This window comes from Streptopelia decaocto (assembly GCF_964273445.1).
Source record: "Streptopelia decaocto genome assembly, chromosome: Z".
Taxonomy (NCBI): Eukaryota; Metazoa; Chordata; class Aves; order Columbiformes; family Columbidae; genus Streptopelia; species Streptopelia decaocto.
Genome location: NC_138657.1, coordinates 59755109 through 59779149, shown reverse-complemented (window position 1 = coordinate 59779149; position 24041 = coordinate 59755109). Strand labels below are relative to the sequence as shown.

General features: G+C 37.9%; 1 protein-coding gene across 3 annotated transcripts in view; it reads right to left on the bottom strand.

Annotated features, from left to right (window-relative positions):
• Window positions 1-22983, bottom strand: part of TTC33 (tetratricopeptide repeat domain 33) — a 36835-nt gene extending 13852 nt beyond the window's left edge. Inside the window, exons 1-3 of one of the 3 annotated variants that reach the window (XM_082074315.1) lie at window positions 22857-22983; window positions 22019-22247; window positions 1852-1933 (exon numbers count right to left, since the gene is read on the bottom strand). In XM_082074315.1, the coding sequence (XP_081930441.1) occupies window positions 1852-1933; window positions 22019-22239 (303 nt within the window). In that variant the 5' untranslated portion in view covers window positions 22240-22247; window positions 22857-22983. The other 2 variants (XM_082074316.1, XM_082074317.1) reach the window with 2 other exon arrangements.
• Between the last annotated feature and the right edge of the window lie 1058 nt (window positions 22984-24041).

Genomic DNA, 24041 nt, shown 5'->3' with positions numbered 1-24041 from the left:
GTGCTACTGCAGAATTTCCACAAGGCTTGAGCAACATGCCTGAAGTGATTTTATTTTTTAAACAATATATGCCTCCTGTTTTAGAAGTTAGGAAGAAATAATTTACTATAAATCTGGCCTGGTAAGAAAGCGGGGAGAAAAAAATGCCCACTTTTCAGCATGATGTAGGATATACAGAACGAAGGAATTGCACTAGAAAAATTCAGTGATATAAACTAAAACAAATTACTGCATCTTACTACCAACACCACTCAAATTAATGAACCAAGTCGGAAATCAACGCTTCATACACACACCTCCTTGAATTTTCCCTGACACGGTCCAGTGGGATCCCTTCTATACATATGGTATGTTGGAAAAGCAATCCGATTCTGTCAAAATAACTCTGGAGGAACAAACCTTTAAAGCCATAAAATATTTCTCAAACCAAATGCAAAGCCAAGTAAGTTCTAAACATTCTGCAGCTATATAAAATTAAAGCCTCCTTCCGCATTACTGTATTGTAATAAGCTTATGATTATTCAATTAATTATTTTGCAGAATCAAACTTCTTTACTTCACAGAAAACGTGACTGTGAGGAGAAGACGTGATGGCATCCACAAAAAAAAAAAGCCATCACCACACCTTGGAAAACAGCCAGATTTGCTTCCTAGGTTTTAGAGGATTTTTTTAATTGTGTAGTTATTTTGTTGTTGTTGGGGAGGGGGTTTGCTTGTTTGTGGGGTTTTTTTTGTTTGTTTTTATTTTGCAGGTTAGTTGTTTGCTTGGCTTTTGTGTTTGTTTTATTTTGGTTTGGTTTTTTTGGGGGGGGGTGTTATTGGTTGTTTGGTTTTGTGTTTTCATTTTTTAGAGGGCATGGGGGTGCTCTGTTTTTTTTAATACAAGAATTCAGTAACAACAAAGATTTTAAAACTAAACAACATAGAAAGCTCCCTAAAAGTTACATAACACATTCACTGAAGTACCATGATTTTACTTTCTCTTTTCCTTTCTCCTAACTTTAAACAATGTATTTTTCAGTCATATTTTGAATAGCTACCTTCCTAAAAATATTTTTTTCTGTTCTAATTTGTCCATTTTCTGGACTAATTTTCTGTCTAATTTGTTCTTGTTGTCATCCTCAACCCAAATTAAAATAATTTTTGCAGAAGAATATTTTCATTTAATACAGAAAAAAAGTATATTTGAAGTATATTTGTACCTTTGCACATAGATGGGGACAAAAGCTTCCCAATCCAAACAAAATAATGGATTCTGCAACTTTTGCCATCTAAGCTATGCAAAGACATACCGAAATTACAAGGTGATCTCATAACTTCAGGGAGGTGTTGATGTCTGCAAGCCTTTTTCCTCAAAACAGCTTTAAAACAACAGCCCAGATGAACTGACATAAAAAGTATACTCTATTTAATGCTCTTTTCCAAGATAATTAATCTTTTTAATATGGAAACAGACTGGAGTATATATTTTGCATACAGTACCCCTATTTAATGTTGACAGTATTAAGGCAACTCTTTAGAAAGAGCAGGCATATTTTTAATGGTCAAATTTGCTAACCACAGTAAGGATGTCCTTGCTTCTCTGAATACAATTTTTAAATATTTCTTTTGTTTTTCCACATTGTAACATCCTAATTCATGTCCCAAAGGTGTTTTTTATTGTGATTGGCTGGAATAACAGCATTATTTTAATTCCTGTTAAAAGATACCGTTGTGTTGTGAAAAATGAAAACCTTAAATTGTGCTGTAGTGTATGCAAACTAAAACTACACAGTGTTGCACAGTACATGTTCACAAGCATAACGTTTTCCTTTTTATCTTCTAAACTGATAAATAATTGCCATGCTTTACCTGTGATTTCATCTCATAAAGCGTAGCGTCCTCTGGAGTTAACTGAAGTGCTTTGTCCCACTTGTGAATAGCCTCTCGGTACCTGTAGTTAAAACAATATTACAGTCTCACTATATTTAAAGATACTGGATATTTCTATTCACATCCTGACATTGTTCTAAATAAAATGCCATGGCTTCTCATTAGTATTAATGATTTTTCTATCCACTTCCCCATAAGGCACACTGAACTGTTTTCAGGATTTCTTCTTCTCACCAAATGTGTGCAGAGCAGTACTGTACAGCTGGCCTCACGTGGATTTACAAGTCAACATAGGAAACCTACAGCAAAGCAGTGACTTAAAACTAGACAGCTTGGACCAAGTCCATTTCCCCTCATTGTCAAAATCATCCTTTGTCAGGCATAAAGAAATACAATCTGAATCCAACACACTTTGCTGCCTTCATCATTTAAAATTCCTTTTCAGCCTAAAAAGGCCGAAACATACAAGTTGCCCTCCTGCACTTCTGTACTGTAAGATAAAGACATATGAGTAACTCTGGTATGTAAATATAAGACAGAAGTTGAAAGTCCTCAGGCTTGTATTACACCTCCAGGTTTTCCAGAGCAGTTACATGAAGAATTCAGGAAGTTGTGAATTGATTGGGAATAGAAGACAGCTTGGAAAAGCAGTGCAACTGAAGCCAAACTCTCATGATTCAGGTACTACTGGTTTGTAAATGACACTGATGGGCATGCTGCACTCAAACATCAAACGATGTTTCAACAGATTTTCACATTTCCTCAAAAATTTAGGCACCAGCTGTGCATTTGTCATCTCAGTTCATGCCCCACAGGAAGGTGTTCACACTAAAGGAAACATCACATCTTCTACATATGTCAGTAGAAGCCTTAAGCTGTTATTTAGTCAGCAATAACTACTTTTTGAGTAGATTATACTTTTGTTCAAGACCTAGCACAGACATCACACAATAAAACCTACACGAGTAAGGGAAGTCCTCAGCTCAGTGGTGTCCTGCCCTTGCAGCAAGGTGAGATATTGTGAGTGTAGCAAAAAAGTTCAGAAAAAGACTATTTCGGAAAATGGAGCACATACAGTAATGACATCAGTAACCAGAAAGGAAGGAAAATAACTGGCATTCTGCAAATAGAAAGATAAAAAAATAACAGTTGCATTTCAGGAATCTTCATTTTTATTTCTATGGAGGGTACATCATTGCTCAAAGTGTCAATCTGAACAGGATAAAAATTCATAGCAAGAACACTCTACCTCTGAAGGGAACATAAAAACTAAGCAAACATCCCCCTAAATCCTGTTGGTTTTGGTGACGATGTCTCAACAGTCTGCCAACAGAATAAAGTGGGGCAAGGGAAAAGAGGTTGTCCATCCACAGAAGTGCTGTGCCACACGTGTTCCATATATGAAGAGTAAGCTACTCAACTCTGCCCGTGAGCCTGAGAAAGCACGATCCAAGAGAAGTGATGACAGAATGCCGAAATCACTTCCCAGGACTGAGAACACAATCGAAGAGGGCTAGAGAAGGAAGATTTATCTCCAGGTACATGCTGAACCAGCTCCTAAAAGAGACTGACTGCTGGCTACCAGTTTACACTGTGGAGATATCCACACAGCTGTGAAATACTGATCTTTTCTGTGCATGTATTTCCTCAAGAAGAAAGTCTGATACAACATGACTTCTATTATTTTAAATACTGGAGAAAACAGATGTTTCCATTGTTGTTCCAGGAAAAACTAAGGACACTGTTGTTATTAAGAGAAACTGATCTTGTTCTAGTAATGCAAATTTAGGAAAAAAAATCCTTTATATAAAGATGGTGCATTAATCAATTTTATCCCATTATTTTGAAGGAAAAGATTATATATTGTATTAAATATTAAACACCCTCCTGAAAAAATTTCCTTGGGATTTAAGATACAGTTGTAAAGCCAATCTTCCAGTAAATGTTTTATGAAAACCATAAACCTTGGCTAAAATAAGTAGTGAGCTAACACAGGGGTAGTGTCGTAAAATAAATAATTAAAAATTAGATACTTTTACTATCTCTCAGTATATTTTTGAGCGGAATTGTACAGGATCTTTACCATTATAAGGACGGAGAACTAGTTTTGAAAATGAAATCTTGAATATAAATATGACATCTGCTTTGGGTTTAACACAAACTTAATGAACATTCCATTTGCTATTCCCATTTCTTAGCAAATAAATAAGCTCACATACAGTTGAATGACTAGCAAGTAATGAGCTCGTCTGCATCAGCTGAGCTGCAAAAAAATGCCATGTCATGGCTAACAAAAATGAAGTAACAAATTTTAACTTAATGCTTGTTCCCCTGAGGTCCTGAACTTATTCCCATATGCTTGATATGGAAAGCAAATACATATGTTTAGAACACATGCTATGGTACAGTTGATGCACAGTAACATGCATTTGAATCTCATGTCCTTTCAGAAAAAGGGATACCAAACCTAGCATTTCAAAAATAGAAATAATTTCTATTAAAAATAGTATCTCAGAAGCAAGAATAAAACTCAAGAATCGCAAGGATTACCAGCTCTATCCACTGGTAATGCTATAAAGTTTCTTCAGAAACCTCTGATATATACCAAAATGAAGATTAATCCCAAGCAAGTTGACCTTGCTTTGAGCAGGAGTTGGAATATAAAATGACCTAGGACTAAGACATCAGCAACCTCAGTGATACATAATTAAAGATGAAATATTATTATCTTTTGGTTGAATGAAAACAAAGTTTAAGCACAACATAATCCATAGATCAATTAATTTTTCGATGTCTGGGTTTACTATAAAAACTTGCCTAATATAGCAGTAAAGAAGTCACAGAATATTAATAATGGGCATATATTGATTTTTATAGATTATCAAATCAATATTTCCAGCAAAAGTAAAACCCTAACCTGTATATACATTGTAACTAAAGATCTAAACTTGAGTAATATAAAGCATTTTTAAACTATCATATTTTGAAGTACTGTATTATTTATGTGAATATAGAAATACAGTATACTTTACCCACAGTAATTTCAGTGAAGTAGTATATCTCACTACCAAAAATTACACTATTATAACCAGAACTTAATTATTTTCTCTTCTTTGTTGCAATGACATAAAAAGGAATAAATTATTCAGAACTGGATATATCCGGATGGCTTCAATGTAGAAGACTTGATGAATCTTGCCAATTTTTATTTCACAGCATATGAAATCCCATATCTCCTGAAGCACTAAAACTGTTCTGTTCAGATGTGTTACTGACCATCTGGGAGCTATACACACTTGGCACGTTTTACTACAGCTTGCTAAACTTTTGAAACAAACATCTCATGCTTACACTTCACTTTTTCAATACCACTTCTGGGAAAACAGGATCCCTTGAACTCAAATAAAAGCCTTAAATTAATATTTCCATGAAAATATTTAATGGGAGACTTCTGGGTAAGAATAAAAACCAAACTCTGGTCAAGTTACACAGAGATCAGTTTTTGAATGATACATATATATATAATGCTAAAAATCATCACTACGGATGACGCAGGACCTATAGTCTTGCAGCTTTCCTTGCCAGAGCTGATGCTTCAGGAACAGACTGAGACATGGCACGTACAGAGTGACCCTGAAAATACTGAAAAGACACTGAAGAGAGGAGATGGTACCATCTTCAGACAAAATGAGACCAGCTTGCAGCAGAGAAGCAGATCACAGGACAGTGTCAGTATAAAGGATGAAGCAACATAACTCCTGGGAATTCTCAGACACTCGGAGGGACACTCCTATGATCAGATATTATAGGAGAATTAGGAAAAAGCATGAGCTAAGGAAGAGGAAAACAACATTTTAAAAAGAATATGGCTAATTGTCAAATACTTGTATCATAGAGAAAGAACATGAATGGTCTGTGGCCCCCAGGAATGCTAGCTAGAACAATTTTAATCTAGTGTAGGGCCAAATTCAGACTCTGGTGGATACCAGAGAAAAAGAACCCTAGTCAGTAACTGTACAGAGTGCATAAAAAGTAAATAGAAATTAAAAGCAAAGTGTAAGTTGATTACAGTAATAGACTTCTTAAGCTGGGAGATGATGCAAGACTGGATTGTGGTGAAAAAAAAGATTCCAAGAACAGGTGAAGGAGGAAACTAAAAAGAATAAAGGAGAATGAATCTAACATGCCTTTTTTGACTCAGAAAATCCTTCTCCCTAGTTAGTGCCATATAGCACATATTACAGAATCATGTAACACATGTAACCTCACTGGTAACCTTCACAAGATCAGCAGGTTTTCAAACACATGAAGTACAACAGTATGTTCTGTTGAAGCCTTAGCAACTTTTTTTTTTTTTTAACTGCACACAATTCTAAAACTATTGATGAATCATTACTGATGTTCAAAAGCATAGCTATTTTATGGTAAATAAAGTGTCACATGTTACTTCTGATTATAGAGGGAGTAAGTTAAAACCTTTACTATCTACTAATACTTCCAATAAAATATTTTAATCTAACAGGCTGATTTAGGCAAGGCTACACTAATTACCACAAGTAAAGAGGTGCCTGAGAGTTCTTCAGTGGCACATGACCATACACATGTTCTTGCCCCAGAGTAAAGGAGAGATACACTTGCTGTAATTGCCTTCTGAGTAGGTAAATTATACTGATTTTACCATGGGGTAAAACAGTATGCACATGATTTCAAAGCTTAAGTATTCATTAGTTACTACTCTTGCACATATCAGACTCCTCAATATCAGGTCGTTGACACCTGGACACTAGTAGTGCATATAGTGAAAATAAGTTGGATTTATACAACAGAATCTTTTCCTACACAGCAAATACAAAGTTCTGTTATGAATAATCAACTGGATACACCACAAAATTAAACAGCTACACAAATATTTCAAAGAGACTTATTTCACTTAGGAGCTTCCACAGAGGAACACATTGGAAATTCCACTTCATCACACACCTAAAGCAATTACCACCTATCTTCACGCTAAACTATAAAGTCAAGTTTGACGTAAGTTTCAGTTGCCATTTTCCCAAATTTTATTTCAGCCAGACATGTAAACATGGACACTTTTTATCACTGCATTTATTAGGCACATACATTTTTGAAACTACCCTTTTGACAGAAAAGGTGTGAAATCCAACACTGGAGAAAGATGAGCTTGTAACTAATATGCCAAAGCAAAAGCCAGAAAATCAGGATGCTAGTATTGTCTCAAACAGTGGCATCCTGTCTCACATGGGAATAACATTTTATTTCCTCACATACAGCATGAAAAAGTAATCTCATTAAAAAAAACACTCACTACTTCTTCACAGTTATTTTATTGAGACCTAGGATTGGTACGCAACACAGTAAATAATTTTAACGACAAATGGCAGAGGAGTAGATGCCACAGAGTACTAGGTAACAACAGAGAATTAACCGTGCCTACACTTGACACTGTGCCCTAAGTGTCTTTCACAAACACATTTTCTATTGAATGGTGAGCTGAAAGCTCTGCTGCCTTTATTTTACACTCTTCTTCACAGTCCACCCCACTCAGATACTGCACTTATCTGTAAGGAGACAAGAAAATTTGCAATACAAACACAACACCACTGGCTGCTAATCAATCAATTATCTTGCTGCTAACTAATGGCCACTTTCCTTCCTGTGCCTTGTACAGCCGCGCTATCGTCTGTGTGATTTCAGGCCTCTGTCCTCACAGAGAGCTTTGGAAGGAGTGTATGAGCATATGCTCCTGTTCATTCTTCAAACATGAAATAATTACTTCAGCTCTCACTAATATAGACATCTACAGCTGACTGACAAGCACTGGTCGAAGCTAGACCCAAGCACATTTTCTTTTTTAAAAAAATCTTCATATTCATGAAAAACCCAAACTCGTGGCATATTACCAAACAAAACCTTAGTTAAACATGCCAATTGCATGCAAAATTCTAGAGACTGGATGTTCCACAGCTTTGTTTCTGGCCTTTCAACAGAAACTCCCTAGACCTGGCACTGCTACTTTTTATTTTTCCTGAAAATACAGATGTGATACAAAATTCATATAACACAGAGGAATTTACTTAGCTGCAATACGATTACATCACAAAGATTGTCACAACCTCACAGAATTATATTACTAATTACAAGGACCTCCTGATCTTTGTAAATGATCCTACAAAAACACTCAAGAGTCAAAATAAGTGTAATTTTATTTTACAAGCCTAAGTTAAGTTTAATTATTTGTGGTAGTGTCGAGGACTTTGTAGTGTAATTCTTAAGTCAGAATGGTTAATAGCAAAATTTCTCTCTACAAGCTGTTAACTTAAGACATCAGGATATATAGAGAGGGGAGGACAAGAACTGGAAGAATTTATCATGCTTTCTTCAATTAAGTGGTTATTGACTGTCATTTTATGGAAGAGGGCCCTGTAAGAAGCCAAAATAAACAGTGACATACACAGCTAGAACTGAGGTTTACACACGGAAATTCAAATCAAGAGCAGGAATACAAATTTTATTACTCCTGAACCTGCCATTTTATTATTTAAGCAATAAGAACAGAGCATCATGACCTTCCAAGCTTCAAAAGAGACATAATTGTATAGTTTCATTAAAATCAACTCACTGTTCTAGTATCCTAAACAAAAGCTGCAAATTAATTAAATATCAAGTATCAGATATTGCAATAGTTATAATATTTTAAGTATCCACAGAGCAGTAATGTATTTTTTACTGCTGAAACGATGTTTTAAATACAAAGCTTTAGCTCCTCAAAATAGTTTCAACAGTAGTTCCTCTGAAAGCAGCAGGAACAAAAATGTAGAAGAAAAACTGTTACGCTGCATTTGACGCACTTCTGAGGTCATATTCCTCTCTTAAAAATTCTTTGTTCAGACAGGCCTCAGAAACATAGTACTAAAGTTAGAATATGGCTACCATCTGTTTTCTTCTTAGTTGAGTAGGCATTTAACCCTAACCTTTTAATTATTTGTCCACAGATGGCTGACAGCTCTGTCTTTCTTACCTCATGGTACGATCCTACTGGTTCTCAGAAATCAGTCATGGAAAGTAGGCCAAGAAGTCAAAAGCTGTCAACGGCATCATAAAAGTTTCTGTGATCTGGATGACAGTATATCTCTATCTTTCCCAAAATGACTTATTGCCAAAACATGCTTAAGGGTAGGGTATTAACAGGGCAAAACATTTTGGAAAAAGACGATACACAAAAAGCAATATTCTGTTCACATTCTATTCTGAGCAGTTCCATTTCATCTAGTTGACATGCTCTTGTTATCTGTACTAACAATGTAGTTCCCCTTCATTTTCTTTGTTGCTCCTGGCCTCTGTACAATCTTTGCTGATGTCGACATCACAGTAATAAGGACAGAAGTTATACAAAAACAAAGAGATAAATACAGAAGAAACATGTAGTTCTCTATGGTGTTTTAAGCCTTAAAGGGCAATTTTAATTTATTTATCATGAAAGTACCAATAAGTTAAGTAGGCAGGTACCCAATAAACCTCCCCACACAGCTGAAACAATTAGAAGGTACTGATGTAAAACGACTATGAAGTACCAATGCAAATGCTAGTCAGCAAAAACAAAGTCTCCTGAAATAAGTGAAATACAGATATGCAACAAACAGTACAATCTGCCTACAAGGACATAATACACACATACAGATTGTATAAAGACTGGATGTCACCATGCAGAACTAAGGGAAAGTATCAAACTGTTCTAAATCCCAAGATGACTTACCACGCAAATCACACACATTAAAGTGGCAAGAAGAGTGGGAACTCTCACTACTAGCCCTGCAGAGACCGCATGGTGAGCCTCAGCATCACTATGCAAAAATGTTCTGTAAAGGGACAGATGAGGCAAGTTCGTGCTCCAGTTTCCATGACAGAGCTAGTTAGTCACAATGCTCTTATGTTTCTACTGATAAGCAACCTTACAAGAACCAATAGATTCAGACTGATGATTTTTGTTGGCACTGTGACTTTGCATACATATAATAGTGCCTGTCTAAAGAGAATAACCGCAAGAACTGTTTGAACCATCTCCTTCAAGTTTTCCCATAGCAGAGTATGAGATGCAGAATAAAACATTAAAGATTCACGGAAGAGTAATATTTCAGATGTTTTTATCTACGTTAATTACTGGATAGCAATATTTAAGCCATTTAGTTCACAGTATCCTATGCTTCTAAATCCTAACTTCTAAAGTTAATTCTTCCTCTTATTTTGTGACACAAATCTTGTACTCCCCCCAGCAGAGAACATTCAGAAAGAATCTTTTGAGCCCTGGAAGGACTCCATTTCCATTAAACTACCCATAGATTTACAACACATTTTCACAAAAGTAAACAGGACAACAGACACTAGTTTGTTGCAATAATGCACACAGCTGTAATGCATCTGTCAAGTGGAAGATCTCTTCTTCTGAAGGAAAAAAAAGGAAGCAATCAAAGCTTGATAGCTTCAGTGTTTCATCTGGAAAAAGGATTCAGGACTCAATTATAAAAATGTGCCGTTTAACATATATAATTTACTGTAATACCTTCTCTCTGTAAACATTAGGTGGATCTCACTGATTAGATTAACATATTTAAGTCTGGCTTGCAAATGCCTCATCTCTCTACAAATCCTCTTCCTGGATTTAACAAAAGTTATCATTCAGAAACTCTGAGAGCATCAATGAATTTTCTTTACATAGAAATTTACTTATCTTGGTAGGGGTTTTTTTTCAGCTTTTCTCAATCTCAATTTATTATCAGAATATGATGAACAAAACTCAATAACTTGCACACCTTCACAATCAGTTGAAATACATTAAAAAACTACAAATTACAAAAAGTCACAAAGATTTCTCCCATACTTACACAATGTTCCAGATAACAGTTGTTTGCACCTGTAACTCACATAAAACTACTTTGGGTTTTATGACAGCAATTTGTTCTGTAAATTAATTATGATATTTTAATATTTCTTATTCTAATTTTAATTTTAATATTTCTTTCATTCTGTATGTCAACAACATTTCTAAATTTTTTTTTTAGTATTGCTTGGAATTCCTTTCTCCCTTCAAATCCCACAAAATAAGTCAGCTACTAAAATAAATAATTTCTGAAACCTCATTAATTCAATTCCACCCACAATACAGAAGTACTGGAATTCTGCCACATTTTTGAAAGGCAAATACAAATGTCTTAACAAAGTTGTAGACTCATTCTAAGCGAGCCCTCAAAAGTCAGTGCACACTCTCCTTACCTTAGTCTCATTTTCTTGCCCCTGCTTTGCACTAGTACAAAAGCTTTTGCTTCTAAATCTAATCCAGGTTATGACCTGTCCAAACATTAGCTTGTTTTACAACACCAAGCAGCTCCCCAGTGTAATTCTCCATTTGGCTTCAAACACAAAGAAAAGAGCTTTGTTTAGGCTGCAATGACACCACTATACTGTAAATGGTTTCACATGACAGCTACACTTTAACAACTTAAGTATATGTTTGGACCTTGAAGAAGTTCATAGTCCTTACTTTACTAAACAAGACAAATCTTGTGACAGTTGTGAAACTGAAAGCATTGTTAAAAAAAAAAAAAGGTGTCTTCAGCAAATAGCTTCCTATCACCCTCATACTTAGAGCTCTACAAACAGAATTTTTAATATGGCAGGGAGAGAAAAATGGTCTAGCACGGGCTGACTAAAACAAAATCTGTTTTCTATACTGGGAAACATTTCAATCTCAAAATGTGATCCTATCCCTCACAATGCTTTATACAACCCTCTTCTTTATTAAGCCCCTATTTAAGTCCTTTTTGAAGTCTCAATAAATACTAATCAAATTCAGATCAGAAACGCCCTTTGAATGAAAATTGAAATACTTCACTAGTCTACAATTCTATTTTAGAACACATACTCGCAGAACCATAGAATGGTTCGGGTTGGTAGGGACCTTCAAAGCTCATCTAGTCCAACCCCCTGCCATGAGCAGGGACATCTTCAACCAGATTAGGTTGCTCAGAGCCCCATCCAGCCTGGCCTTGAATGTCTCCAGGGATGGGGCATCTACCACCTCCCTGGGCAACCTGGGCCAGTGTTTCACCACCATCATTGTAAGAAATTTCTTCCTCATGTCTAATCTGAATCTCTCTTCCTTTAATTTGAAACCATTACCACTTGTTCTATTGTAACAGGCCCTGCTAAAAAGTCTGTCTCCATCTTTCTTAGAGGTCCCTGTTAAGTACTGAAAGGCCACAATAAGGTCTCCCTGGAGCCTTCTCTTCTTCAGGCTGAACAACCCCAACTCTCTCAGCCTGTATTCACAGCAGAGCTGTTCCAGCCTTCTGATCATTTTTGTGGCCTTCTTTGGACCCCCTCCAACGGGTCCATGTCTTGCCTGTACTGAGAGCTCTAGGAAAATAAGTTATGTGTGAGCAATACCAAGGCAAGTTAACCTTCTGACAAACAGAAGAGTTTCACTGACAGACTAAAGACAATTAAAAACATTTAGGTCAACGTCCAAATCCACTGAGGGTGAATTTATTATCACCAAAGAGCCAAATGTCAGGAAAAGGAAAGCTTGTATTAAAGCTTCCAGACAAATACAACTTCCTACAGAGAAGCCCAGGCTGCAGAACTCCTTTTAGTAAGTTTGTGCAATTTAACATATTTAACAGGTGTCTTCCATTTTTAACAGTAAAATAGGTTTGTGGAGCCAGCTGAATCCAAGCCATTACTCATTGCCAACATCTCTTAACCAAAGAACCTTGTTTAAAAACAAAATCTACAGTTATGAACTGCATTTTGTCTGAACTGTCATTTCTTAAGTTTTGCAGAAGACAAAAAGCTTATAAGTCACTGTCTACTACATTAGATTTTTATTACCAGTCGACAGATCAAAGACAAAACAAACAATGTTTCTTAAGATCTGCCACTTAGCTGCTAGAGCCACTAGAACTCCACGGGCTGGTGAGGAAACATGTCCAATACACACTGAGAATGGCAGCCCGTAAAAATAATCAGTTTGAACAGGTTTCAAAACAGCAAACTTCAAATTCTTCATGAAAACAAAATTTCTATGACTGTTTTTCAGAAAGTAAGAAAGAGGGGAGGGATGCATTATGTCTGTCATATGGTATTAGTGTATCAGGCACCATCCAGAGGTAGAAAGGTCTACAACTTTTGACTTATGGTATCTATGGTAATAGAAAATTGAACATATTGACACTGTGATTCTTGAGATTGGGATGGATGCATTGGTCACGCAAATGACTTTAGTAAGAAAAATGTACAATGCCTATCACCTGTTTCATATATGTCATACGGTTTACCAAAAGTACTGGGTAATATGTTAACAACTTTATTGTTTTATGACCCTCTCTGCACCTACCCCCCACGTACTGCTAATATTATGGAAAATAACTGCTCCACATATAACATATTAGCACAGTCCCTTATGAACTAGGAGTAATTTTTTCATGGTCCAGTGGCAAGGCGAGAGAACTAGACACATTTTATTTGGCCACTTAGATTCTAATATCTGTTTTCCTGCCTGTTTTGGCAAAAGCACTTGTGAACCAGATCACAACCAGCAACCGGAAAGACGTTATTTTCCAGCTAGGCTGCTTCTCCAGTCCAGTCACACACTGATACACTGAGTTGGCTCCCTCCCAGGGTAAAACAGAAAAAAGGGACCATCGCAAAGGGATCAAAATTACAGAGCAGGAGAGTTAGGTCACATTGACCTTAACTGAAATCAGCTTAACTAGCGATAGAACTGCAGCCTTTAACTGGATGCTTGACTTGTGAACAACCAAATACGGGTAGCATGTATACCAGTCCTTGCTTTCAATTAACTCGGCCCTGATTTAATTTAACAATTGTCTACAAAAATTATTAAATAGTTAATGCCCATGTAAATAAGTGGACAGGACAAAAAGTAATAGAGAAAGTCACGTCCCACAATCAAATAATTTATTAATTTATCACATGTTAGTGTACAAGACCCTTATTAGTTATTTTTGTTATACTACATTGTGTAGTCAAGTCTCAAACAGGTAGTAGTCCTATAACATCAAATATTTCCACAAAGAAAAAAGAGAATGTACTATTCTTGATTATCCCTCCCTGCTATTTGAGCTAACCCTTCAAAAGACCTGACTGAACAAGACACTGTTCCTAAACAGTTTTTATTCTGAGCCTATACTGCCAAACATCATGATACTTTCATGATATGCCATAAGATGTGGAAGAAACAATTTAGGGAACTAGAAAACAAGTTGACATGGTATAGAAACTAAGATCTTTGTAACAAAACGTACTGTCATATCCTACTCCTTTAGAAAACTCCTGAAACAAAAGTTGATGGGCAATTATGATATCTTAAATTCAGTACATTTTTCTTTTAGAAGATATAGAACATGGTATGTACCTGCTGTCCTTGAGGATCATGAAGGTGATACTGAATTACTGGTTCAAAATCAAATACCATGAACCATAACGGCAGTTGAAGCAAAAGGGGTGGTGGGGAGTATTATTGTCAGCAACAGTAACTAGGTTTAAGAGCAACTGGACAAGGTATTAAATTAGGAAACCACTTTATTTTTTCCCTGTAGCTTCTCCTATGAAGAAAAACAATACTATGAAAAAATTCATTTCAAAATACAAAGGTTTTATTATTAAAGTAAAACCAACTAGGTGTATTTAACAGTAGATCTGGACAATAAACAAAACCACAAAATTGTAAGTTTAAAAAAAGAAATACCATCACATTTTGCAGTATCCAAGTTGCAATACACAACATTATTAATACAGGGAGTTCTGAACACTGTGACAGCAGTACTATGGAACAACTCTTGCCAGTGTCTATCAAGCAAAGGATGTGGAAAAGGCCCCAGGTTGTATTTTCCTGTGAAAATTGCTCAGATTATTAATCTAAACTAGATTTTTCTAAACTGTATTATACTATGCGTACAAACTATATCATTCTCTACATTTAAAAGCTGCATTATTAAAATGTCTAAGGGGCAAAATCTCTTAGCTCCAGTAAGAAACATGTTATTTGATGCAAAAGTCTATCTAGCAAGTTAAAGTGTTTAAAAGGACCTCTACCCACCATCCACCAGTACAGACCTGCTAGCAGAAACTAGTTTGTGCAGGATGGTGATAGTGCTGGTTTTACTGCCACCATGTCTACTGTTTTAAAAGACGGTCCCTGTCCCAGACAGTTTGTAACAGTAACATGCAGCAAGTGAAAAGGAACTAAGACAGTTTCAGAGGTCAACTCTGAAAACAAACCAGCCAACTGTAGGGAAACTCACAGTGAAGCATTTCATCTTAACTCAGCACTAAAGAAGAAATGAAAACACACCAGGTGCACTCTCCTGTAAGCACTTATTATCCCTCATATGCAGCAAAAGGTTGTAAGGAAGAATATCTCGAAGTCTGCAGAGCATACATGCATCAAAGAAAAACACGGACTGTCAAAAGAATAAAGCCAAAAAAAAAAAAGGTAAAAAGAGTAATTAACTCTATTTATTTTTCATTTACAAGGCTAGAAATATCCCAGCACAAGTGCTTTCCAACATTTCTTGAATTAATTTTTAAAGCACAGCTATGACAATGAGTGATAAAAATTAGATGTAAAATATTGTCACAATAAGTAACAGAAATAAAAATAATAAAAGAACAATATTTAGATATTATTTACAGTCCATTATGTTATGTAGTTCTTTATGGTTCCTCAATTAGTACTAAAGAGTTATTCCAGGATTAGATGCAAATATTCTATTTGGACATAAACCAAATCCATCTAGAAAAAGTGTTAGGAATTAAACAGAAGCAATATAAGCAGATAGCAGCGTAAAAATTCAGAAACTATCAATTCCTATCCTACTGTTTTCTATGAATAAAATTCAATTTTTTTAATGACCTCTAAAAATAAGTATTCATTATTTTCCAATAACTTCACATGCATCAGGACAGAAGAAAGTAATTGTCACACATAATTCCCCTATATAGAAATATTAATATATACACAAAAATTAACATATGTTGATGAAATTTAAGAACCAATTTTTTTTTTAATGCTTCTTCAATTCCAGTAACATACTCTACATCGTTAAATATTCCTGCAGTACTGCATCCAGCTCTCGGGTCCTCAATACAGGAAAGATATGGACCTGTTGGAGAGGGTCCAGAGGAGTGCCACCAAGATGATCAGAAGGTTGGAACACCATGGGTAAGTCTTCCTTGCTCTAGACCTTCTCTCTGGTACCATGGGCCTGGGGTTCCTGAAGGCAAGTCTTACCAACAAAGACAACATTGAGTACCTTGGCCTGTTCTCCATCCTTTGTCACTCGATTCTCTACCCCATGCAGCAGAGGACCCACATCTTTCCCAGTCTTTGTTTTGCAACCAATGCAGCTGCAGAAGTTCTTCTTGTTTCCCTTCACATCCCTCACCAGATTCAACTCCAGGTGGGCTTTGGCTTTCCAGATCCCATCCCTGCATATTCAGACAAGGTTTCTGTGGTCTTCCTGGGTCACAAGACCCTGCTCCCACCTCTTGTATTGTTCTTAAGCTTTTATGTTTGGATTTTGTCAGGAGCTCCCTGTACACCCATGCAGGGCTCCTAATCACCTCTTCTTGGTTTCTTCCTCTACAGGATGAACCATTCTCAAGCTTCCAGGAGACAAGTTGAAAAAAATGCAACCACCTCTCCTGAACCTTTCTTCTCTCTAACATGCCCCACTTCTCCATAAGGTAAACTCAGCCTATTGAACTGCTGAAATGTTTGTGTTAAAGATAGCTGTTGGATCTTCTGGGAAGTCTCTTTATTAACAGTATATTATGTAAGTAACATCAGTTATACTGACTGAAAATCAAAAGGCAATTTCAACACAATTATCTTTGCCCTGTTAGCAATTTTATTACTTTAGCACTTTCATAATTTATTAGTCATCAAAAGTTTATCATAACCTAGCCCTGAAAGACACAGGTAAACTGAACAAATGCAAACATTATAAGAACATGACAGAAAGGTTTTTTCAGCTTCATTTAAGTTGGTATTACTCTAATGCTCTACCTGCTGAATCTGCCTTTATTTCCGCCCCCCGATAACAGTTAACTGACCACTACGCTTACAGCACATTTTAAAGGAGTGTGCCTCATCATCTGACACTAACACCTTACAATGTCTAGTTCAGAAAGACAATCTCAATGACAGCTTATGTAGCTAAGGAACCACAAATGACACATGTTGAAGTGATGTTAGCCTATTAGCATCAGGGGAAAAAAGTCTCAACTGCTAAAATGTGGAATAAGGAGCACTTGACAGAAGCCCATTTTTTAAAAACATGTTCGAAAATTGAATTCTCAAAGATTAATTCCTTTAGAAAAGTAGATAGATTCATTAAAATTGACCTATTATCTGGTCTCATAATACTTTGCAATGCCAAGGGGTAAAATATTATTAATCAGTCCAATTTACTCATGAAATCGTAGAATCACAGAATCGTAGAATCACAGAACCGCAGAATCATTTGGGTTGGAATGGACCTTCAAAGGTCACCTCATCCAACCCCTGCAATGAGCAGGGACATCTTCAACTAGATCAGGTTGCTCAGAGCCCCATCCAGCCTGGCCTGGAATGTTCCCAGGGATGGGGCATCTGCCACATCAGATGATATCAAGTGATGCAACCATTTATTTTAACATAGGTTAAACTCTACAAGCTCAGACAAAACATGCATGTACCAGCTGAAAACATGATCTTCCCACACCCGTACCAGCTTTAGAGACGGAGATTTTTTTAGTGTAACCATAGAATCATAAATTAATATCACCAGACGCAAGAAGTAGTATTAAGCTCTTTTTAGCAAAATCGAAAAATTAAATGCAAATCAATAAGAAATTAAAACCAGGAGTGTCTCTTCGCAAAATTAAGTATTTAGATGACCAGTTTTTGCACTCTTCAGGGTACATTGCAAAGAGCTCTATCTCCACCTACTGGACCAGCTACAAAAATGATCGTAGTTTGAAAACAGGACTGCAACTCAGTTATACTGAAGATACTAGTCTGACAGAAGTTTTTCTTCTCCTTGCTGTTACCTCTCTACATGCCATATGTCTGAGGACATTACATCTTGCCTAAACCTGTTCTTAAGCTTGTGTCCACGGCCAAAAACTACCTACCTACCATGCAAAACACACTGCAACTACAAACCACTGTGTTCAAGATACTAAGGCTGACCACATGAACTTTTATCCTTGTGGATTGCGCTGGATTTAAAACAGTGTAGGACTATAAACACACACACACACACAAAAAAAAAAAAACACACACCAAAAAAAAAAACCCACAAACCACACACACACACAAAAAAACCAAAACAAACAAACAAAAAAACAAAAACAAAACAAAAAACACAAAACAAACAAAACAAAAAACAAACAAACAAACAAAAAAAAAAAACAAACAAAACCCAACCAAACAAACACCCTAATCTGGATTATAATTGTTGGTTTTGTTTTGTTTTTCATTCCAGTGTATATGGGCACAGCCATACTGGTCTCTCAAGCTGAATAATCAGCCAGCATTATAAATTTCATATAAGCAAAACCAGTTTATCCTCTGGAATATTCCTAATTCTTTCCACCATCAGACAATATTCTGATACCCAAAAGACTGTGTGTATATTTGTACATTTGTTTAATTGCTCCTTCCCACACATTGAAAGAGCACACAAATGTGACACTTCTCCCACATAACCTGCCTTTTCTTTCTGTTCTGACAGTGAGATCACTCATTCACAAGTCATCTTCATAACTGCCTATTGATCAAGTTTCTCGGTCAGACTTTCCTAAGCCCCATCTTCCACAATGACATACCCATTTGGATAATCAATATAGTTCAACACCTGTTTCTGGTAATCTCACCATCTTTCTTCCCATCTCACAAAAGACTACAACATGGATCACAAACTTTCCTTCAGCACTGTTTTTCTTCTGTGTGTGTGTGTGTGTCTCAGCCTCAGCCTAACAGATTAAAGCACACACATTACAGCAGGTACAAATACTCATCAAGCAGCTCCCACAAAAGCTGAAAACCCACAGAGGGCTGCCACCTCCAAAACAATTCACTCATGTCACTCGAGCAACAATGGGCAAAGAAAGTAGGCTATACAAATTCTGACCCCCAAGAACTCCATTATTCCTTGCCCCTGAGAAGCACTAAGACTCACTTTACAAACAAAAGTCAAACAGACCTCACTCATCCACAGACTTACTGCATACACAGAGACAAAACCATCACTTGCCTTCCCCTTACCAAAAAATAAGCTAATGGACTAACCAAGCATAAAGGAGGTAAACACTATTCTACCTAAGTAATAGTGGATCCACTTACAAAATTCACCTTTCATCATATGAATTTTAGCATGCACATTACCTCAGAGTCTCCTTTCCATAAGAAGTGTAGTTGAATTTATTACTTTCCATTCTTCCCTTTATTTAGACTCCTGCTTCTTCCCAAGTCTGTTTTTTTTTGCAGGATCCTTTTTTCTCCACTCCACAAGTAACATCAACTAAGGTACCACCTTAGTTACCCTCTAGTGCTCAGTCTTTGCTTTTTCTTCTGAGTTTATTCAATGGAAAAGATACCATCTTTTTACCTAAATGCTACACAATCCAACCCGGATCTTTCTTTAACTATTATACTTAGATATTTCAGGAAACAATCTAAGTATTTAATTATTTACATCAGTCTGCTTATATTATACAAATGCATATTCAAAAAATAGACCATGTATATCTGAAGCACACTTACAGCAACCACTTTCCACCAGAGAGAATAAACATTCCTTTCAGTCTGCTTCCTCAAGTTCCCTGTAACGGCACATCAACTATCCACCTGCTTAAGTAATAAAATCCTCCCATTGTGAGCTTACCCTCTAATGTAGGCAAAATCTTTTCTCAAGAGAAAGATCTTTATGAAAGTTATGTTTGCAGACACCACCATACTACCGTAAATGCTCAAACTGTACAGAGAGTGCTAGAGTAATTGATGGAATGTACCATTTCAAGTTAGAACTTCTCTTAAGCCTCAGACACAAGAGCATTAACACAAAAGAGTGTGCTAAGCCTCCCAAACCCTGCATTTTATTATAATATGTTGTTACTTGTTTCTCATACTTGTTATAAGCCATTCAGTGCTTCTCAGTAGCTCTCATAAGCACTTCTGATGAAATTCAGTTCTCACTAAATTCACAAAAAAACCTTCTGTTGCTGCTTCTGGATGGGTTAAGCTTTTATATTGTTCTATAACTGACAGATGAAGTAAAACTCAGTCTCTAAAACCAACTTCAGATATTAAAAGCACCAAAAATAAAATAAATAAATGCAGCAGTCTGTATCTCCCTGTATTAAACAACATATACAGATTATTTGCTGCTGTTCAAGAGATTTATTGCACTTTACATAATAGATAAAAACAACAACAAAAAAACAACAAAAAAAAAGAAACAAAAAGCACCAAAATCCACAGAGAAAATATAAACAACATCCAATGCAAAATACAAGGAAGACAAGAGGTAGAATTAAAGACAGAAACAAAAATCCATCTGTTTAATATATGTAACTATAGTAAATATTAGTGATTAGCAGATGTAGAATGAAAACACTTAGAAATACTTGTTTTCTCAAGCTTAAAAATACAGTCTCTATATCCTGAAAAGGACAGAATAGACCTTTCTGTAGACCACAGTATGATTTATTCCCAGTGTTAAAAACAAAGATAGATTCCTAATTTGTATATTCTGGGTTATCAGCTAGTAATATCAATGTAACCAACTTCTGCAGCTTTTGCATTAAAGGTATTTATACAACACCAGCATGCTTAAAACTGATTTAGCTTAATTTGATTTAAATTTAAAGTCACTTTTAAAAGGCTTCAAAATTTTGTTCAGGAGTTACAGAACTCAGGAACACAAAAGGAAATACTGAAGTGAATCACTGTCCCCTGAACAGCATCACCATTTGAGTGAACTGTAGAAAGCAGAAATTGTATTTAAATATTTGAACAAAAGCCTTTTCTCAAAGACATTTTTATGTATTATTTTTAAATCAGACCAGACCATACACACTGTTTGTTTATTACCATATATAAACTTGCCTCCTCTAAACTTCCAAGTTGTTCTCTCCTCTATATTGCCTAGGGAACCCTTTCTTACAATGAGATCTCATAACAGAAAGTTTAACAGCACAGGAGCACGTATTGACTTATTATGGAATTGTTTCTACCAGAAAAATAACGTTATATTTGGTCTGAGACAATAAATTAAGATGTTAATGTAAGTAAGGTAAGGATACAGATTTAGATGTAAAGCATTCTGAAGATTTTAAGGGGACTATTCTTGAAACTGTTTTTTCCCCTTTCAGAGGAGATCTAACCAATTATGTAGTTAATATGTAACTCATAGTCCCTCTTTCCCTCTTCTAATCTTCCCCTGCTCCAAAGGTACTTTCTGCTTGAAACATTACAAGACAATGGAACCATCTTTGCAATATCCTTCCAAAATTGCTGAAGTCTCAAGACAGGCTCAATACTGCTGTCAGAAGATGTTCATACCAGCTATATGAACCTGACTTTTCAAAAGTATTAGACAGATTAAGACTGCACTAGCTGCTCTGCAGTATTTGCTTCAGCACTGTACACATGCAAATAAGCTTACTCTTAATAAGAGAAAAGACACATTTACAAGAGAGGAGACAGCTACCAGAGTAGCTAAAGCATCACTTACAGTGCGGCTTATCTTGCTGTATCTTAATTAGCCTTTCAACTTTCACAACTCCTCAGTTTTTCATCTCCCTCCGTAATTTTTTGTTTATGTGAATACACAAAAATGAGACAGAATACAGACTTCATTTCACAGCTGCCAACACCACAAAAGGAAACAACTTATTTAGCACCAGACAGCAAGGACAGAATGAAAGGAATGATCACTTTTCCAAACATGAAAAATGTGAATGTAGCTGCTAGCAAACAACCTAGTGTTTATAGAGATGGGATTAAAATACCATTCAGCATTTAACCAGTCAATGAAAAAGAGTAAGATAACATTAGTACCTCCTATTTTCAGCCAAACTTGCACCTTCATCCTTCAGCTGCTTACTTTTCTTTACACAGTCTTCTAAAAGAGCTTCCTTTCTTCTTTTAGTTGCATGCACCCAGTTACCATCATCATCATCAGCCACATCCTTGTCATCTGCAGCTTCCGCTTCAAATTGCTGAGAAGTAGCTTTTGACACTTTCTCACCAATCTTTCTCTTCCACCCAAAAGAAGCCATTTGGAGAACTATAGAAAAGCACATTTTCAGTAGTTAGCTAATTCAGTTTTTAAGCACATGCAAATAATACACCTCACTCCTCCCAGTTCCAAAACAACAACATGTAACAGGCTGCCACTCCTCCACACAAATTCTGTCTGTCAGCTTCACGGAGATGTTAGTCAGGCAACTATAGTTTCCAGCCCAGCTGGCAGAAATTCTCCAGCAGGGAGAGAGGACAAAAAAGAAAAAATGAAAGAAAGGCCAGAGCTCTGACACACCAGAAAGCCTTAAAAAGTTGAAGCCAACACACCAGAAACCAGACAACAGCAGAGCAAAGGACTGGGTCCCAGGTGAGTGACACCCCGCGGCACGGCCGCTCGCCGCTACGAGCCGTGCAGAGCCGCACGGCACAGCCCGAGCTGCCTCCGGCCCGCCCGCTCCTCAGACAGCGCGGCAGCCCCGGGACGGGCCCCTCGGGGGCCCCTCGTCCGCCCCACGGCCCGGCGGAACCCGCGGCGAGAACCGAACAGCCGGGACGGCGGAGGGAGGGCCGCGTCCGCCCCGCCCCGCGCTCTCCGCGGAAGCGGCCACGGCACCGTCCCGCATCGCCCCGAGGTCCGGGGCCCGTCACCTGCCTGCCCGCGCTCCTTTTCCGGCTGGAAGCCCCGAGCGACCCTTGACCTCCCGCCGGCAGGAAAAGGAAAGGGAAAGGCGGGCGGCAGCGGCGGGAGGGGAACACGGGCCCCTCCCGCCCTGGCGGCACCGACCCGCAGGGCATGCCGGGAGCTGTAGTCCGACCCGCAGGGCATGCCGGGAGCTGTAGTCCGGGGCGCGGAGCATGCCGGGAGCTGTAGTTCGCAGGAGCGGCTCCGGCCCGGCAGGCCGCGGGGTGTGTGTGGCTGGCGGGGGGGCGCAGCTTTCGGGAGCCGAGCGGGAGGCGTCCGGGCACCGGAAGGGAGCAGCAGCTCTGGGGGCGAGACCGGGGCCAACTGCATGGCGGGAGGTGCAGGATTGGTGAAGCACAAGAGGTTCCATCTAAGCATGAGGAGAAACTTCTTTACTCTGAGGGGGCCAGAGCACTGGAACAGGCTGCTCAGAGAGCCTGTGGAGCGTCCTTCTCTGGAGACATTCAAAACCCGCCTGGACACATTCCTGTGCAGTCTGCTCTGGGTTTACTTGCTTTAGCAGGTGGGTTGGACTAGGTGATCTCCAGAGGTCCCTTCCAACCCCAACCATTCTGTGACTCTGTGATGCAGCTCTGGAGATTTCAGTAACCTCTGCCATGTGCACATGATGCAATTCAGTACAGAAGTACCACTGGTGCAAGCAGCTCTGCAGCCACCACCTGCTAGTGATGCTCAGGTCCCAGAGGGGCAGGTGAAGGATGGTGGCAATACCACCAGTGTGTCACGCACAGCCCCACAGCACTGACTGCTCTGTGTGACAACCATTGCCTCCCCACGGGGGACATGGCTCCAAGCAGTAAAAACTACAGGGAAGAACAACCAAAACTGAAAATGAGGGGGATTTTCCTCAAGGGAAGAAAAATACACAGACTACAGGGTTTAAAATCGCTCCCTGGTTACAGAAGCAAACACCAAGACAAAAGAGCCACCCACAGTGCACTGAAAGAGCGGACTGGAAGATGCCAGGCAGGGCCAGTCACCACAGGGCAGGGCGAAGGGGACGTCTGCACCGAGTATTTACTGTTCCTTCCATCCGCAGCCCTCTTCTGCAGTGAGACAGTTTACAGGATCTGTGGGAAAAGGGTCAGGCAGGGGCCAGGCTGGTGCAGTTGGTGGCCCAGCCTGCTGTCCTGG